Consider the following 20,069-nt stretch of genomic DNA (forward strand, 5'->3'; position numbering starts at 1 on the left):
CAGCATTACAATATAATTTTGTTAAGTTTTCTATGCTCTGTTTGTTCTTCTCGCATCTCCGCTGAACAATATATCTTAGAGATTATGCAAATATATTTAGAGGTACCTATTTTCTTTTAAAAATCACATAATTAGAATGAAATCTTATTGAAGGTAGGAGCCATGCTTGTCTTATCACCATTGTATACAATGTCTAAGTTTGAAGAGCTTAGTACATCATTTCAGAACTGGGATTCAAATTTGCATTCAAATTGAATGACTTTACTCCTATGCTTATCCACAACCTCAATATAATAAAAAAGTTTGGCAGATTTGTCTGTATTCAACTCTTTTCACATTCCTTAGGAGATAAAAATATTTGTTAGTTTAGAAAAGTTAATAGTTTACTGAACTTGATTTTCTAAAATCTTGTTTAGAATTGCAATACCTATAGCCATATTCATCAGTGTAAGTGGAGACTAGAGAGGAGTCATTTAGAACACAGACATTAGACCAGGTAGAGGAGGTTTGAATGTGGCTGGCTATGTGATTTGGGGCAAGGCTTTCTCTCTTTCTCCCCTATACAGTGGGGATAATAGTTTCTAACCTGAAGAGTTGCTTTTTCATATCTAAGGGAGATGATTGAATGAGAAAAAAATACATAAAACTTCAGTAATTTAGGGCACTCAGAAAGCACCCAAAACATTGGAGTTATTATAAAGGAGTTGCTCTATAATCTCTTTTTCTGTATTTTCATCTATGTCTGTGTGTCAGACTTACATACCAGATTCCTGGATTCTGGGTTTTAGAAAATTTATTATCTTAGTTTCAAACCACTTCATCCCTAACACCCCTACTTCCTACCTGTTGGGACACAATAAGACAGGCTTCCCCAGGGACTCAGTTCCTCCTCCTCCAAGTCTCTGCTTCCCAAGCCATGTTTTCCCATCTGTGTCTAAGAAGGCAGGTAATAGAGGGTAAAGAGTTCATAAAACCCTCATGATTTATTCACCAAAATCCTAGCATGGCCACCCCTACAGCAGTTACAACACAAAGAGCTCATTCTTCTGCATCCTCTGTAAGTCCCAGGGCCAAGGGAGGGGAGCCTAAGTTATATTGGACCTAGACAGGAAGAGTGACGGGGAGGATACAGGCAGGCAGGGATCCTTTCCTTATAGGCAGAGAGTTGGGAAGTGTGGCAACTCGATCCATTATGATCCTGAAAGCTTCAGTAAACAGCCTCCTAGATTGCATTTCTTCCTTCTGCCTACAGATAGGAGAGTTTGATTTTCTTACTTGGGTAGGGTATGTAGTGCAGGTGAAAGACTGGGCTTCATCTTGCCTGGCCAGGAACAAAAGGTCTATAGATATCACAATGGGATAAAGGGCATAGAGATAGAGCAGAGCCAGGAATGCTGGGTTAAGTTTGTCACCACTGGTTACCTGGAACATGGGTTCAAAGAAAGTACTGATGAAGAAGCTCGTCAATATTTCCCTGAACTTTGTCTCAGAAGAACAGTTTAAAATAGAAAAATATAACTTTCTTTAGACTCTTAGAAAATTCTTCATATTTAATCAATATCTTTTTTCTGTGATTTCTCTCTGGTGGTCCTTATTTTGTCCTTTTCCCCTAAATAGCCATTTGTAAATTTTAATGTAATCATTGATATTCTTGTTTTCTGGAGGCCACACACATACAATTTGTAAAAATGACCCCCTCCTTCAGTAGAGAGCAATGCCTCTTATCATCCTGTAACTCTATGACTGTGTCTCAGTTTGACAAAAAACTTTTTAATGCGTAGTGCCCTGTCTTGGATAGTACAGTCTAGATGTACTAATAGGAACAGGATTGAGAAAGATTCTCAACTACTTTGCTCTTGGCATTGTACTTCTGAAATTAAATTAATACACATAAAATACTCAGAAGAGTGTCTGGTACATACTAGATACTTGGTTCATGTTGGTTAATATTGTCAATCAAGTTTTAGAAACAATAAATTAATTTTTACTCTATGGACCACATTATTGGCTTATGTTTATATATGTACTTCCACTTGCTGGAACATCTAGAAATCTGTTCCCTTTTCTTTTCCTCCTGTTCCAGACTTTCTCACTCCTCCATGCCCATTTTCCAATTTTCGGTAGTGAAGAAACGGACTTTAACAGAGTTAGAGCCTAGGTGATAACACTGGATGGGTGGAGGCAAGTGTCCTGGGCTCATTCAGGCAGTAGAGCTTTGACTCTTCATGAGCAAACAGCTAAAGTATGATGAATGGAAGCAGATAGGAGGATTGATCCGCAGGTGTCATCTGAGGAGCAAGAAGAGATATGAAGATTATGTCAAACAATGCTAGAAAAGGACAGAGCATTAATGGGGATGTACATCAGGGATGGTAAAATAGAATGTTGAGGGATGAGGTTCAAACAGAAGGAAGACTCATGTAGGAAGATGAGATTCCTGCTTGGATAAATTGGTAATGATCTTGACAGGATGAAATTAAAACAATTCTTACCAACATTAGGAGCAAGTGGATCATTTTATGTATGTTTTAGGAAAAAGAGAAGACCCATTAAGTCAGAAACCTAGCAAGGGCTTTTTCATCAAGCAAGTGGGTGAATCTCGGGGGGCACCAGTGAGCAGTGGCATAAATAGATCCCTGAGTTCCATCATGTATTCTGTGCCATGCCCCGCTTCCCTCTAGTCCACCACACAACCCTCCTGTGGCCACCCTTTACGATATTGATCAGAACTTCCCTTTCCCCTCCTCGTGCACCTCTGCCCACTGAAATTGTGGTTAATTCTCCTTTCTCACTCTTCCTCCTTAAAATTTTCCATCTGTGTAAAACACCAAGGCCGATAATGCCAAAATGTTTTTCAGTGGACTTTTATTAAGAATCTGTGGGGTGTCAGAGCACGTAGTATGTGCAAATGGAAAAGTACCCTTTATCTATCCTCAGATATTTCACAGTAGAGTGGAGGGAGATAGGTACAAAAACAATGTGCTAAGGTTTACAGAGAAAATTTAATAATAGTAGAAGTGGCTTGCTCAGTGAAGTAGCTACCTCAATTATCTTACTTTCCTTCTGAATATTTAGTCTTTCCCTGAACATATAAATAAACATACTGCAGTATCTTTCATTTCTGCCTTGCTTTTTCCTCTATTATAAGCTTGAAATGAATTTCTTTAGTTACATAGTCAACTTTTCCTATCTACACTTCCTTACTTACTAGCTCTCCAGCTCCTTCATTCTGGTTTCCGTTGCTACCAGTCAAATGAATCTCTCTTGGCCAGGTTACCAATGACACACCCTTATTATAATATTTAATGAATATTCACTGTCCTTACGTTATTAAACTTCTACTTGACTAACAAGTTGGTAAAACCCTTCTTGAAATTTTCCTCTTGGTTTTTTTGTAGGGTATCTTATTCTTAAGATTTTCTTTATACCTTTCTAGCCCTTCCATTTATGTCTCCTTTTTCCAACCCTTCAATGTTGCTATTTTCTAGGGTTCCAATCTTAGCCTTGTGCTATTCCAACTCTACAGGCTATGTTCTAACGCTTTCTGAATTTATGTCCTAAACTATAATCCTTCCAATTTTCTCAAACTCTTCAGTTTGAAACAAACAAAAACAAATCTATGTGTGGCGATTATAAACACCTCAGTCTTGACATATCCCAGAACACGCTAATCTTACTCATTTACCTGTATTTTACATCTTGGTGATGCAACTTATATACTCAAGCCAGTAAACTGGGGGTCACTCTGGGCTTCTCACCTATTTTCTCCTTTACAACAAATCTGTCAATAAACTCTGTCTATGTGACTTCTGGAAGACGCCCCTTCTCCCTATCCTCAGTGCCTAAGCCTTTGTTCAGTTGCACATTATTTCTCACCTGGGCTATTGCAGCCACCATTCTCTCTATTTCTGCTCTCTTGCCTTATCCAAGTTCATGAATAATAATGTGTCCAGAGTGATCTTTCTGTATGTACCCTAAATCTGGTCATGTCTCTCTTCTAATGGCAATATTTTTTTTCCATTTCTCTTCATCTATATGACTAGTTCTAAAATCTTCAGTATAGAAAACATACTTAAGATCTGGCTTTTTCTTTTATCAACTCCATTTTTGGCTCTTTCTTTCAACTCCTCATCCTTTTGGCTCCAGTCCGATTAAATATTGCATAGAATTTCCTTCCAAAGTTATTCTCAGACTCATCTCCATACTTTCACATAATCCATTTTTTGTATCTTCGGTACACTACACAGATTCAATGCATGTAAATCATCCACATCTATTTAAACAAAACTCAACTAAGTTGTTAGCAACTTTAGGAAAGCTTCTCTTTTCCTCTATGGTTGAGTTCAGAAATTTTCCTTTGTGCCTTCCTGTTATTCTGCTCATATGCCTAATTAACTCATTCTACAAATATTTTTAGCCATTTCATGTCAAGCACTGTGTTAATTGATGTTATTTTCATGGCATGAAATGTCTAATTGGGCATTGGAAGAAGGAGTATGTAAGCAACTTATCATACAAATGTGTAACTACAAACGATGAGGATGGTTCAAAGTACTACAGAAACATAAAATAGGAGAACTTGATCTTGTGTGAAGGGGGTTAGAACAAACCTCTCGGAGAAGAGAGTATTTGAATTGAGATGTAAAGGATGAGTAGAAAGTGTTGTGTAGAAGCATAAGATGCACAGCCTTCCAAGAGAAGTGGGATCAGAAAGCTCACGTAATGTTTGAAGATCTGAAAGAAGGACGGTGTGGCTGAAGCTCAGGGAGCAAGGGAGATGGGGTGTTAGATGGAACTGAAAATGAGGAAGGAGGTAGATAATATACGGCATTGCCTGCTTTCCTTCCTTCCTTCCCTTCCTTCCTTCCTTCCTTCCTTCCTTCCTTCCTTCCTTCCTTCCTTCCTTCCTTCCTTCCTTCCTTCCTTCCATAATGATGTAGTCAGTTAACTATGTGTACTATCAAGCAATCTATCTATATCCTATATATATAGTGATGATAAAAGAAAAACCGCACATGGTTTCTTCCCTCGTGAACTTATGGTCTGATAAAGTTCAAGTAAAAAATTTCCTTTTTATAATATTAGCAATGAGAAGTCACTGAAATATTTTAATCATATGACTGGTAAGATTTATATTTAAAAACATTTATTTGATTTCAATGTAGAGAATGGTTTATAAGGAAACCTAGAGTGCATTAGCAGGCAATATCTACTTTTTTACTTGAGGTAATAGTACTTGGATGGTGAGAGTGGATATGGAGAAGTGGATGGATTCCAGGGCTAATTAAAAGGGAAAGTGACAGGTCTTAGTGGTTTCATCATGTACTTTGTGTCATTTTTAATGGGTAGAATAAATGTTCAAGATGTTTTCTGGGCGCTGGTTTCTAAAACTGACAAATATTTACACCAGTCACTGCAATGCTGGCAAAAGATCAGGTTTTTAAATTTTGGACTTGGTGAGCTTTGAATATCTTTGGGAAACTTAGGTTGGTACATAAAGTAGGCTTCTGGAGAGGTCTAAGTGAGAAACGTATTTCAGTAATCATTTAATAACAGAGATGGTAATTGTCTAATGACATAGACAAGATAAAAGAAGTGGAAGAAAGGGGAAAACAGAGTATCAGAGAGGAAAGAAGAAAAGCAAAGAAAATGTAGGACTGAAGCTTTAAATTGACATCAATGTAGTGGATGAAGGATGTGTTCGAGAAAATGAGAGGGAGTGACCAGGAGGTATAAGGTAAACTAGAAGATTGTGATGTATAAATTAGGCCAAAGAGAGTGTTTCAAGGAAGAGGATTTGATCAACTGTTTCAACAAGAGTTAACAATAGGTAAGCTGTAGGTGATTTCTGAGAGCTGCTTTGTGGAACTAATGGAGATGGAAGCCAAATTGAAGTTAGTTGTGGAATGGATGTGAGGTGAGGGAAAGGAGACGGTGAGTGTAAATGCTTGTGAGAAGTTTATGCATGAAGGGAAGGGGAGAGTTAGAGAAAGAGCCAGAATTCAAAGCTGGGAGGGATGGGATCCATTTTTGAAGATGGGCAGATTATTTATTTTAATGAAAGGAAACAAGAAAAGGATGAGAGTATACACACATGATTTATAAGTCTTACAACATTTTATATAAATTTATAGGATCTAAGTGCAATTTTGTTCCATGCATAGATGGCATAGTAGTTAAGTCATGACTTTTACGGTATCCATCACCTGAATAATGTACATTATTCTCATTAAGTAATTTCTCATTATCCACCACCTCTTTTCCCCGTTACCCTTCCAAGTCTCCATTGTCAATCATTTCACTCTCTACATCCATATGTACACATTTTGAACACATACTTATGAGTGAGAACATGCAATATTTGTCTTTTTGTGTCTGGCTTGTTTCATTTAAGATAACGGCCTCCAGTTCTATCTATGTTGCTGCAAAAGACATGATTTCATCCTTCTTAATAGCTGAGTAGTATTCCATTGGGTGTATGCCATATTTTCCTTATCCTATCATCTGTTGTTGAAATTTTGGGTAGATTCCATATCTTTGCTACTGTGAATAGTGCTGTGATAAACATACCAGTACAATTATCTTTTTGATATATCATTTTCTTTTCCTTTAGGTAGATACCTAGTAGTAGGACTTTTGGATCTAATGGTAGTTCTATTTTTATCTCTTTCAGGAATTTCCATACTGTTTTCCATTGAAGCTATACTAATTTACAATTCCCACCAATTGCATATAAAAGTTCCCTTATACATGTTAGCATCCTTGCGAACATCTGTTATTTTTTGTATTTTTGATAATAGCCATTCTGACTAGGATAATATGTATCTCACTATGATTTTTAGGTTTGTAGATTTTATTTTGAAAAGTTGAGGAAAACTTTACTGATCTCATTTTACTTTCTCCATGAGGTAGTAGTTGATGTCATCTTCTGAAAGAAGTAATGTTTGAGGTTTGAAAAAATGAAGACATTTGGAAAATATTTTTTTTTTTCTAGGGAAGAAAGTTGATTAGGGATGATTTGTAGGGTGTAATACTGAAGGCACATTTAAGGTTAATGATCACAAATTTATAGCAAAACCAGCCTTTTCTTTCTTTTTTTTTTAAGTTTTATTCCAGGACCACTAGGATGCTCAGGCTCAGGTTGTGGGAAATGAATAGTTATGTTCATATAGATTGAAATTTCAGCAAAGGGATGATTTAACCAAATTTACATTCTATTTTCTTCTAGTATACCATGAGTTTGGATAAGAGATGTAACAAAAATATCCATCTGAAATTATATTGGTGTATAGTAGAAAGCAAAGACCTAATTAAAGCTATTTTTCTCCAAAATGGTTTATTAAAAAACCTTCGCACCTACCATTGCTTTTCTTACACTGGTAACATACTGGCTTAATTTGTTGCGCGTTTATAATATGTTTTAATGTATACTGAGGTTACTGCATGTCAGTACCCTTTTTTCAAAATTTCATAGGTTTTTCATTCATTCATTTTTCTTCATAGACCACACAATTATTTATCAAGTCTCACAATTCTACCTTTAGAATATTGGCTGAAATTTGCCTTACTTGGCAAAAGTGAACCACCTATCATTGGCTTCCTAAAGAGTAAGTGAAAGGGATAATTTTTAAAGCAATTTGTAAAAATAACCTCTTGTATCTGCCCATACACACAGTCATGAGAAGCCTACTCAGCTTACGATTCAGCCTATGGCATCACCCAGCAATGACTCCACTGCTCCAGTCTCTGAATTCCTCCTCATCTGCTTCCCCGACTTCCAGAGTTGGCAGCACTGGCTGTCCCTGCCTCTCAGCCTTCTCTTCCTCCTGGCCATGGGGGCTAACACCACCCTCCTGATCACCATCCAGCTGGAGGCCTTGCTGTACCAGCCCCTGTACTACCTGCTCAGCCTCCTCTCCCTGCTGGACATCGTACTCTGCCTCACCGTCATCCCCAAGGTCCTGGCCATCTTCTGGTTTGACCTCAGGTTGATCAGTTTCCCTGCCTGCTTCTTCCAGATGTTCATCACGAACAGTTTCCTCCCCATAGAGTCCTGCAAGTTTATGGTCATGGCCTATGACTGTTACGTGGCCATCTGCCACCCACTGCGGTACCTGTCCATTATCACTAATCAATTTGTGGCCAAAGCTAGTGTCTTCATTGTGGTGCAGAATGCCTTTCTTACTGTACCCATTCCTATCCTCACTTCCCTGCTCCATTACTGTGGGAAAAACGTCATTGAGAACTGCATCTGTGCCAACCTGTCTGTGTCCAGGCTCTCCTGTGATAATTTCACCCTTAACAGAATCTACCAATTTGTGGCTGGTTGGACCTTGCTGGGCTTGGATTTCATCCTCATCTTCCTCTCTTACACCTTCATTCTAAGAGCCATGCTTAGATTCAAAGCAGAGGGGGCAGCAGTGAAGGCCCTGAGCACATGTGGCTCCCACTTTATCCTCATTCTTTTCTTCAGCACCATACTGCTGGTTTTGGTGTTGATAAATGTGACCAGAAAGAAGGTCCCCATGGACATCCTGATCCTGCTCAATGTCCTTCATCACCTTATTCCTCCTGCATTGAACCGTATTGTGTATGGGGTTCGGACCAAAGAGATAAAACAGGGAATTCAAAAACTACTGCAGAGAATGAGGTGAATATGTAAAACATTTCTGATACCTCCTGTTCTTCCTCTTCAGTGATTTTACTTATGCAGTGAAGTAGAGAAATGTCAGTGAGTATTTATTGCATGCACTGAGACTCCCTTCATTACTGAACCAGATTCCTTCTTTCACTTTCCTTGCCTGGTTCAGGTGCAGGTAGGCAAGGGGAAGAAAATTGTATTTATTGAGTGGCTGCTTTGAACCTCGGCAATTACATTTAAGTAATTTAATCTTCAGCGCATCTCTGCAGGCATTGTTACCTTCATTTCACATAGTAGAAAAAAGAGATGCTTTTAGGAAGGGAAATGACCAAAGATCACATATGTGGGAAGCAAAAAGAATAAAACCTAGGCTCTTTCTACATAGTTGAAATGTCTCCTCAATTGCAATTGAAGCTGAAGACCAGCCTTTGCTTTCCTTTGACCTGTATTTTGTCTTTCTGGATGTCCACAGGTATTTTCTGACTATTCTTACTTCTTTGAGACCCAAGGGACTTCTCAGAGAAGGCCGAGTCTTGCCTGACAAAACTTCTGCTGGGCAACAAGAAAGGAGCTTGACAACAATATAAATCAATGCCAGCTTTCTATTCTATCCTACATAGCCTCATCACCTTAGAGAGAGTCTTGAAAGTGAGGATGGATGCAGACAGGGAGAAGGGACTCAAAGAGGGTAGAAAACAGGAAAGGTGACTAGGACGTTGTGTTAACCATTTTCCCTATATGTTTAAGCTACACATTTAGTGAACCGAATATCAGGTCTTATTTGATCTGTTGACTGCCCAAGTACTGTAGTTGAATGTGGGAAGATATGGCATAGTGTCAGGTTTCTGGATAATAATGGTTCCAGTTAGGTGAATAAAGAACCTACACTGTTTATTTACAGATAATTTAATGTAAACAATCATTTAAATGGGTATTGGAGTCAATGACGGAAAAAAGGAGGCTCAAGTAGCAGAGAGACAGTATCTATGGGAAGAAAATTCCACTTGGAAAGAGGTTAGGTCATTAGAACCTAAAAGATTAGGAAGTGGCCCATAGAACTGGATCTCAGATATCTGAGGAGGGATGCTGTCTCTAATTGGTACTTGAGCCATAGGACCTCAGAGGATGTGGCCCTCAGAGCTGGGACTAAAATCTTTGAGGATGGGACACTACCTTGATGTTGCTGGTATTTTTGAGGGAGTTCAATGAGGCTGATTTTGGGAGTTAAACAAAAACCAGAACCAACCAATCAACCAATCTGGAGACTAGAATCAATTTCACTTCAAGGATAAAGAGTTGCTGCTAAGGAAGACTGACAAGACAGGAAGAGACAGAAAGAGCAAGTGTCCCTCTCCGTGTTTCAACCTTCTAATGTTTTCATTGCTCTCTGTAGGTAGAAACTCAGAGACAGCTGGCAAAGAAGGATTTGACTCCCAGCGCCAGTATGACAGAGTACAGTATGGATGGCAGGCTTGGTACTGAGAGGTAAGTGTTATTAACAGGCACAGCTCCAATCTTCCTTGGGTCTGAAAGCTTGTGACTATGGAGGAGCACCAATAACATCACCCTGCAGTGCACTGTTCCTACCAGGGAACTAGAGTCAGAATCAAGTCTGCTAGTGTGGGTAGGTGGAGAAACATGACATCATGTTTAGAGTCAGTATTCATAGCTATGAAGGAATTGACGTGAAGCTGGTAAAAGGAGTAAGATCAACTGCCCCACGTTGTAGGGATTAGATAAAGTAACTCCAACCCAATGCCGGTGTGGGCTCTAGGGGGAGAGTTTCTTCCAGTCACTCAACAACAGCAGGAAAGAAAAATTATACCCATTGGCTTACAGGAAGGGGCTCTTAGTACCTTCAGGGTTGGCTCTCATTGTTTCAAGCCAGAGCCACAGGTGTAACTCAGTATCTGTCATTTTTTTTTATTAAGAAGAGAATTCTCTAATAGAACTTCTCTCCATCTCACAGTTGCTAGGAGAGTTTTATCTCACTGCTTTCCTATTGTCCCTCAGAGGATATAAAGGCCAACTTCATTACTGATTTTCTAAAATAATGCTCATAATGAAAATCAAACTTCTTGTGTTTTGAGCACTTGCAATATACCAATGTCTATGAATAATAATATTTACTTTTCATAAGAGCCTTCTATACATGATTATAAAAGTGAGTTTTTAAAAAGGAATCTAATAGGATATAATTCATAGAAATATAATGTGTCTGTAATCAGGTGATATTTTCAAGCATTTGGTCAACTCCATTGGTCTTTCCAGGAATTCCTTCCCTGCATCTGCCATGATTTCACCCAGGAGCAAGCCCAGAATGAACACAAAGAGGAATCTATGCTATTTGGGCCAAAACTCAGATGTTAATTCCTAAACCAGGCTTCTGTAGATCAATGCAAATGGCCAACACAATTATGAGACGCTTGACTCAAACTGGGTGTACCTAAGGATAGGAACTACCAACTTTGTTGTAGGGATTTGTAAAGGCTGGAGTGACCAAGAGAGCAGTGGGACAACAGTGGTCACTCCTCACAGTAACTAGCACAGCTCTCGCATATTGAGGGGCTCAGTAAACATTTCCTTACTTATGATATTGAATTAGCTAAGTGAAGAGTTGAAAAATCATGTCTAATTTTAACCTCTAGTTTCCCAGTAGTAGAGTCCTAAATGTAACAAATGGATAAGCCACATACTTCAAGTTGGCTCTCTGCTCTGGTTCTAAGTACAGAGGTTTAGAGTACCACAGATTTCTCATAAAATTGTCGCACTCACTGAAAGTGGTGAAGTAACTGGTCTCAAGGTCTTAGATAGGCTTTGAAGTAAATCCTCATACAGATGATAAAGGAGCAAGATAACCAAAGAATCCGACTTTGAAGAGCAGACCCAACTCTGCTGTGAAGTTCCCATAGCAAAATGTTAAAACATGTCCTCTCTGTAAAGGTTTTCAACCACTGTCTTGAGTGGATATAATGAAGTAGTATAAATTAAAGGCATTTTAAATGGATGGGGTACAGATGTTTTGTCAATTTTTTAAAGTGAGAAAATCTATGAAGATTTGGTTTGCTGGTACAATCTGAATATGTTCCAACTGCATTGGAAGAGGGTGCATTCAGAGCATGAGAAGAGAGACAGGAGTAGCTTTCCAAAGGTCACTCCCCTCACTCCCTGGTTTGCAGGTTAGTCACATTTGCATGAGGAACACAGCCTCTTGAGAAGGAAGATCTGATATCATTGAACATTGCTATTCAATACCATAGCTGACTTAAATCAAGGCCAGTGGAAAGAAACAATAACAAGTCCTCTGGAATTAAGTTGGAGGAAGAAGGGACCCTATGTTGGTAGCCAAAGCTCAAAACAAAGACCTAAGTATTGCTGAGGGAACAATACTACATTTTCCATTTATCACAGAAAGGTTTTTAGTGCCTAGCCATCCTGATACTTTATTATGCTTTGGTGTATATTCTAGGCAGTGAGAGTTCTGAGATATCAGAGACCAAGTTTAGGGCATCAAGACTGTGCAACTGTAGAACCTAAACAGCAACCTCTGAAGTTAAGCAAACTCTTCATAGTTGGCAAGTCAACATTGCCCCTTTGTGGCTCTTTGTAGGAATAGCAGTACTGTAGTGAATGCCGGTTCTCAATCTCAGGTGTTTGAAAGAGGATGGGGAAGTCTGTTTAGAAAACTCCTGTACTTCCTGCTCATAGGGCACATAGGGACTTGAGAGATTAATTTAACAAATAAAAGAGACATACCAATTTATACGATGATTTTCTTTCCTTCAGCAACATTTAAAAGTCAATACCAAATCACTGACATGAATCAGGTATTCATAAGGATAGTAAATATCCTTGGTGTTTCATACCATATTACATTATCAGCATTTGGCTGAGTACTGTATATAATAGCAACATTTCTTCATGTATTCAACCAAAAATTAGTTATTGAGTTCTTTATGTGTGATTAGCACTATGAACATACAGGAAAACTATCTTTTAGAGAGATTATTGTCAAAATAGCCCATGAATTATAATTCCCATTTTTGCAGATGAGGCAACTGAGTAAAATGATAAATTATGCATAGTCGTTTAATGAATAGGGACCAGAGTCAAAATTGAGAGTTAAGGCATTTTGCTACATAAACGCATTTTTTCCTACTTCAGAGTCTAGGGATTGAGGTATATTTTTAATTTTTCACTGAATAGATTTGTAGTTTCCTAAGTTTTTCCTGCTCCAGATTATAGATATCAAAGGCAGAGTACACCAAAAACTCATCAAGCATTGAATTAGTCAATGCAAGTAAAGTTAGTTACTATAACAATGATAGCACAGTGGCCAACACAATAAAAGTTTACTTCTCATCCACATCTCATTCCCATGCATGAGGGCTTTGCTCCACATCAACATTTAAGGACCCATGCTTTTTTTATTACATGGATCCTCCATGTTCTGCATTCTGAGAGAACTTCACTGGTGCTTTTAAATCTGGCTGGCGAGCCAGAAAGAGAAAGAATATGCAGGATCTTGTAAGCTTTAGGGCCCCAAACTAGGAGAGACATCATTTTCTCTATCATTTCATAGGCCAGACTCCTCACATAGATCCAGCTGCTTGCAAAGGAGCCTTGATCATAAATTTTCATTTCTATTTTTCCTACATATGCAATATGCTTACCTCCTTACCAAGGGAGACCACCCAAGCTCTCGTCTGATCACTCTATGAAGCAAAAAATCCAAGACCTACAGATGTGTGTGGCCTTCTCCATCAGATCCCATTGTGATTTCTCTTTCACCAATGATGTTCCATCTCTCTATTAATGGTGGAGCAGATGATTTCCAACTGAAAATGAAGCATAAAATTCAGTTAGCAGTAACTTAATAGTAATGTGAGACTACTTTAGGAGCAGATATTGCAATATTTCTACTTACTGAGAGTGGGACAAGTTTCTTGATTACACATTGTTTGTGTTCTCTAGGAGGAACTCTCCTGATCATTGTTTTCAATGTCCTGACAACTGCTTTTTATCGTTTCTTTAATGCCATCTGCCTTTGGGGGTTTGTGCCTTTATTAATATTCCCATTATCCCAAATGTGCCTTTATTAATGTTCCCATTATCTTAAATGAAGCAAGCATCAAACAATGTGACTTCTTTTGGAGTGACACTGCATTTGAACCTACTTTCTACTTACAAAATATTAGTATCAGTACTTTAAATAAATTTTTATTTAATTGTGCATTTTTAAATTGATACATAATAATTATACGTATTTATGAAGTTATATACAGCATGTAGTGAGCAGGTCAGGGTAATTAGCATATCCATCATCTCAAACACTTATCATTTCTTTGTGTTGGGTAGATGCGATATTCTTTCTTCTAGCTATTTGAAAATATACAATGTATTATTGTTGACTATTATCATCCTTTAGTGCTGTAAAACAATAGAACTTGTTTCTCCTTTCTAATTGTAATTTGCGTAGGATCAACATATTTTTAAATTTTAAATCAAAAACTTTCTTTAAAAGTCAAGTTCGTGTTTCTTTGGCAATAAACCCCCTCAAAGGCCTAATAGGTTCTTGATCTATCTGTATCAGGCCAGTTCAATGTGCTAGTGATCACACTCAAAGGATTTTCTTAGGCATAATTTCCATACTTTTCTTTTCTTTATTGTCTTCTCCCTTTCTCCATGCCACTCTTTTTCTACTTAATGATGCTTATCTTAAGGCCGTCAGACTTGAGAAGGACTGCTATACACATCATCTAACTTTTTATCAGGCTGGATTTCTATCAGTCTTCTTTACTCAAAGGAATTCTAAAATATTCTCTTAACTTTTGACCTCCAAAAATGGGTAAAAGATGGAAGCATTCTCCTAAAAAACTGGCACAAGGCAAGGATGACTTCTCTCACCACTTCTATTCAACATAGTATTAGAAGTCCTAGCCAGAGCAATCAGGCAAGAGAAAGAAATAAAGTCCATCCAAATAAGAAGACAGGAAGTCAAGCTATCTCTGTTTGCAGATGACATGATTCTATATATAGAAAACCTCATAGTCCAGGCCCAAAAGCTCCTTCAACTGATAAACAACATTAGTAAAGTTGTAGGATACAAAATTAATGTACAAAAATCACTAGCATTCCTACATAACACCAACAACCAAACTGAGATCCAAATTAGAAAGGCAATCCCATTCACAAGTGCCACACAAAAAGCAAAATACCAAGGAATACAGCTATTCAGGGAGGTGAAAGAACTCTACAGTGAGAATTACCAAACACTGCTCAAATAAATCAGAGGAGACACAAACGAATGGACAGACATCCCATGCTCATGGATAGGAACAATCAATATCATTAAAATCACTATACTGCCCAAAGCAATTTACAGATTCAATGCTATTCCAGTCAAATTACCAATGACATTCTTTACAGAACTAGAAAAAACTATTTTAAAATTCATATGAAACAAAAAAAGAGCCTTAATAGCCAAAGAATTTCAGTTCCTAGCTTAGGACTGTTCAAACATATATTTGAAATCTGCCTTGACATTCTGCTATGATTATGTCAAGATCCTGGTATTTGATTGGAAACAATGTATTTTCTGCTTAGCTTTTGAGTTTATGCAGAATTCTTGTGGTCTGTCAAGAGATGCTGTTGTTAGTGTGTGGTGGGGAAGGAGACCTACATGAGTCAACACTCCTTGAAAAAATAAACCTTGATATATTTTCTGAAACAGTCACTAGATCTCTTATATTTACCAGTATACTTATGATAGAATTAAGACTGTGTCCTGTTTAAGAAAGAGGTTGAGAGACTTTCCTTAAACCTGTGCTTACTCCTGGAAAAGTAAATGCTAGTTTGCCTGTAGATAGAGCCAAGAGAGGGATCAAGGTCTCATTTCTCCTTGAATTCACAGAGTGATGAATTGAATAATGTGCCTAAATTCTTTGAGAAAAAGCCTTCTGATATTCACTTTTGGCATAATGAGACTTGAATTTTAAGTTTGGAAGTCAGGTTTAGTATCTTAGTTATGCTATTGCCTGACATATTGTCTTATTAAATTGGAAAGACAATTGGGAGGCAATTGAATTATGTGGGCGGGTCTTTCCTGCACCCATAATTCTCATGATAGTGAATGAGTCTCATAAGATCTGCCGGTTTAAAAAAACTGGAGTTTCCCTGCACAAGCTCCTCTCTTTTCCTGCCACCATCCATGCAAGATATAAATTGCTCCTTCTTGTCTTTTGCCATGATTGTGAGGCTTCCTCAGCCATGTGGAATTGTAAGTCCAATTAAACCTATTTTTTTTTTGTAAATTGCCCAGTTTCAGATATGTCTTTATCAGCAGCATGAGAAAATGGACTAATACATGATGTATCACATTTATTGATTTGCATGTGTTGAACCATTTTTGCATTCCTGGGATAAATCCCACTTGATGATGATGTATTATCTTTTTGGTGTATTGGTGGATTTGATTTGCTAGTATTTTGTGGAGGATTTTTACAACTATGTTCATCAAGAATATGGGCTTGTGTTTTATTTTCTGTTGTGTCCTTGTTTGTTTTTGGTGTCAGGGTAGTAGTAGCCTTTCAGAATGAGTTAGGAATAATTCCCTCCTCTTTAATTTTTTGGAATAGTTTCAGAAGAATTGGTGTTATTTCTTCTTTACAAATTTGGTAGTAAAAGGCAGTAAAACTTTCTGGCCTTGTGCTTTTTTTTGTTGGCAGGCTTTTTATTACTGATTCAATCTCATTACTCGCTATTGGCATTTTCAGGTTTTCTATTTCTTCCTTATTAATCTCATTAAGTTGTATATGTCCAGGAATTTGTCTATTTCCTCTAGGTTTTCCAGTTTCTTAGTATGTAGTTCCCTGTAGTCATTGATAATATTTTGTATTTCTATGGTATCTATTGTACTATCTTCCTTTTTGTTTCTGATTTTATTTGCATCTTCTCTCTTTTTCTTTTGGTTAGTCTAGCTAGAAGTTTATCAATTTTGTTTATCTTTTCAAAAAATCAAATTTTCACTTTTTTTTTTGTCTTTTTGAGACTTTTTAAAGTTCTATTCTGATTTTTATTTTTTTCTTCTACTATTTTTGGATTTTGTTTGTTTTTGCTACTCTAATTTCTTGAGGTACATTATTAGGTTGTTTACATGAAATCGTTCTACTTTTTTGATATAGGCATTTATTGCTATAAACTTTTCTCCTAGCATTGCTTTTGCTGTAGCACATAGTTTTTGGTATATTCTGTTTTCATTTTTGTTTGTTTCAATAATTTAAAAAATTTTATTCTCAATTTCTTCATTAACTCAATGATCATTTAGGAGCTTGTTTAATTTCCATTTATTTGTACAGTTTCCAAAGTTTTAGTTTTATTCTACTGTGATCTGAGAAGATTTAAAAAATTTGTTAAGACTTGTTTTGTTGCCAAATACGTATTCTATTTTGGACAATGTTCTTTGTGCTGATGAGATGAATGTATATTCTATAGCTGTTGGATAAAATGTTTTGTGTTATTTCAATGTAGTCTAAAGTGGATTTTGAACTCAATTTTTCTTTGTTGACTTTCAGTCTAGATAATCTGTCTAATGCTATCTAATACTCTGCCTGTTATTGTATTGGCATTGTATATATATGTGTATATATATAAAATATATATAATTGTTATATTTGCTTGCTGAATTGATGATCTTCTCTCTCTTTAAAGTCTGTTTAATCTGACATAAGTATAGTTATTCCTGTCCACCTTTGGTTTCAATTTGCATGACATATCTTTTTCTATCTCTCCACTTTCAGTCTATATCTATTGTACAGGTGAAGTGAGTTTCTTGCAGGCAGCACATAGTAGGGTCAATAAAATATCTTATCAGCCAGTCTACGTCTTTTAAGTGGAAATTTAATTTGTTTACATTAAAAGTTATTACTGACATCTGAGAACTTATTCCTGCCATTTTGTTAACTGTTTCCTGGTTGTTTTGTATATCTTTTCCTCCTTTATTTCTCTTTTCATATTTATTACTGAGGCTTGATAGTTTTCTGTAGTGATGACATTTGAATTCTTTCTCTTTCTTATTTGTGTCTGTTCTGCTAGTGAGTTTTGTACTTTCATGTGTTTTCATAATGGTAGATAAGGTTCTTTCACTTTCGGATATAGGATTCCCTTAAGCATTTATTATAGGGTTAGTCTAGTGGTGGTGAATTCCATAAGCTTTTAATTGTGTGGGAAATACTTTATTTCTGCTTTATTTTTGAAGGATAGCCTTCCTGAATGTAGTATTCTTGGTTAGCAGATTTTTTGTTTCAACATTTTGAACATAGCATTCTATTCTCTCCTGACCTGTAAGATTCCTGCTCAGAAATCCACCCTTAATCTGATAGATGCTCCCTTAGATGTGACTTTATGTTTTCTCTTGCTATTTTTAGAAGTCTCTCTCTTTTTTTTTTTTTGAACTTTTAGTAGTTTAACTTGTAGTTTAACTTTTAGTAGCATACCTTGGAGAAAACATTTTTGGCTTTTATTTATTTGAGGATATTTGAGCTTCCTATATCTGGATGTCTAAATCTTTTGTAAAACTTGGGGAGTTTTCGGCAATTATTTTGTTAAACAGGTTTTATTTCCATTTGCTTATGTCTTCTTTCTTTTCTTTCTAGAACACCTAAAATTTGAATATTTGACCATTTACTGGTGTCACATGTATCACATAGTGTTTCTTCATCTTTCAGAGTATTTTTTTTTTTTTTTTTTTTTTTTTTTTGCCTACAGCACCCAATATTCCCAGGAGGTCTCTCATCCAAGTACTAACCAGGCATGACCCTGCTTATCTTCCAAGATCCAGTGAAATTGGGTGCATTCACGGTGGCATGGCCATAGACTAAATTTTTTTTTTTTTTTTTTGTCTGACGGAATTATTTTCAAAAGCCTGTCTTCAAGTTCTGAAGTTACTTCTTCTGCTTAACCTAGTCTATTGTTGAAACTCTATTGTGTTTTTTATTTATTTTATAGAATTATTCAGTTCCAATTTTTCTGTTTCTTTTTTTTAATGATATCTATCTCTTTGTTGAATTTCTCATTCAGGTTCTGAATTGCTTTTCTGGTTTCTTTGTATTATTTATCTGCATTCTCTTGTATCTCACTGAACTTCTTTAATAATATTATTTTAAATTCTTTTTCAGGCATTTCATAAATTTGTTTTTCATTGGAATCCGTTGCTGTAGAATTACTGTATTACTTTGGAGTTGTCATGTTTTCTTGCTTTTTCACATTTCTTGCTGCCTTACATTGGTATCTGCACATTTGGTGTAACAGTCTCTGTTTTCATTTCTTTTTAAGATTCACTTTTGTAAGGAAAGACTTTTGTTTGTGTGTGTGTGCATGTATCTACAGTGTTAGTTGGGTAGGGAACTTTAGCTTTGATTTTGGGTGCTTACAGTAGTGTAGTCTACCTAGGAGTTCTTCAGTTGTAATCAGTGCTTAGTAGTCCATTCTTACACTGCTAGAAAGAAATGCCTAAGACTGGGTAATTTATTTTAAAAAGACTTTTAATTGGCTCATGGTTCCACAGGCTGTATAGGAAGCATGGCAACATCTGCTTCTGGTGAGGCTTCAGGGAGATTTTACTCATGGAGGAAGGCAAAACAGGAGCAGGCATCTTACATGGCAGGAGCAGGACTGAGAGAGAGTGGGAGTTGCTACACACTTTTAAACAACCTGATCTCATGATAATATTCACTATCATGAGAACAGCACCCAGGGGGATGGTGTTAAACCATTCATGAGAAACCACCCTCAAAATTCAATCACCTCTCACTAGGTCCCTCCTCCAACATTGGAGATTACAATTTGACATGAAATTTGGGTGAAGACACACATCCACACCATAGCATTCCATCCCTAGCCCCTTTCAAATCTCATGTCCTCATATGGCAAAATACAACTATGCCTTCCCAACAGTCCCCCAAAGTCTTTACTCCTTCCAGCATTAATTTGAAAGTCCAAAGTCACATATAAGACAAGGATAGTCCCTTCCATCTATGAACCTGTAAAATCAAAAATGAGTTACTTCCATCATACAACAGGGGTACAGGCATTAAGAAATTGGCCAAAAGAAAAGAGCTATAGGCCCCATGCAAGTCTGAAACCCAGCAGGGAAATCATTAAGTCTTAAAGCTTCAGAATAATCTCCTTTGACTCCATGTTCCACATCCAGGGCACACTGATGCAAGAGGTGGGCTCCCAAGGTCTTGGACAGCTCTGCCCCTGTGGCTTTGGAGGGTTCAGCCCCCATTATTCTCACAGGCTAGCATTGAGTGCCTATGGCTTTTCCAGGCACAGGATGCAAGCTGCTGGTGGCCCTACAATACCAGAATCTGCAGGATGGTGGCCCTGTTCTCACTGCTCCACTAGGCAGTGTCCCAGTGGGAACTGT

At 37.2% G+C, this 20,069-nt stretch overlaps 1 protein-coding gene and 1 pseudogene across 2 annotated transcripts; one reads left to right on the forward strand and one right to left on the reverse strand.

Annotated features, from left to right (window-relative positions):
* Positions 1–1,002: 1,002 nt before the first annotated feature.
* On the forward strand, positions 1,003–16,067 carry LOC126935112 (olfactory receptor 56A1). 2 transcript variants are annotated; one of them, XM_050756317.1, is made up of 2 exons: positions 1,003–1,057; positions 7,676–16,067. In XM_050756317.1, the coding sequence occupies exon 2, from the start codon at positions 7,710–7,712 to the stop codon at positions 8,652–8,654; it is 945 nt and encodes a 314-aa protein (XP_050612274.1). In that variant the 5' UTR covers positions 1,003–1,057; positions 7,676–7,709; the 3' UTR covers positions 8,655–16,067. The 2 variants fall into 2 exon arrangements, with proteins under 2 accessions (XP_050612274.1, XP_050612273.1); XM_050756316.1 differs by lacking the exon at positions 1,003–1,057 and adding an exon at positions 4,603–4,659.
* A 2,330-nt stretch (positions 16,068–18,397) lies between these two features.
* On the reverse strand, positions 18,398–18,516 carry LOC126936738 (uncharacterized; annotated as a pseudogene).
* Positions 18,517–20,069: the final 1,553 nt, after the last annotated feature.

Source organism: Macaca thibetana, chromosome 14 (genome assembly GCF_024542745.1).
Source record: "Macaca thibetana thibetana isolate TM-01 chromosome 14, ASM2454274v1, whole genome shotgun sequence".
NCBI classification, from domain to species: Eukaryota; Metazoa; Chordata; class Mammalia; order Primates; family Cercopithecidae; genus Macaca; species Macaca thibetana.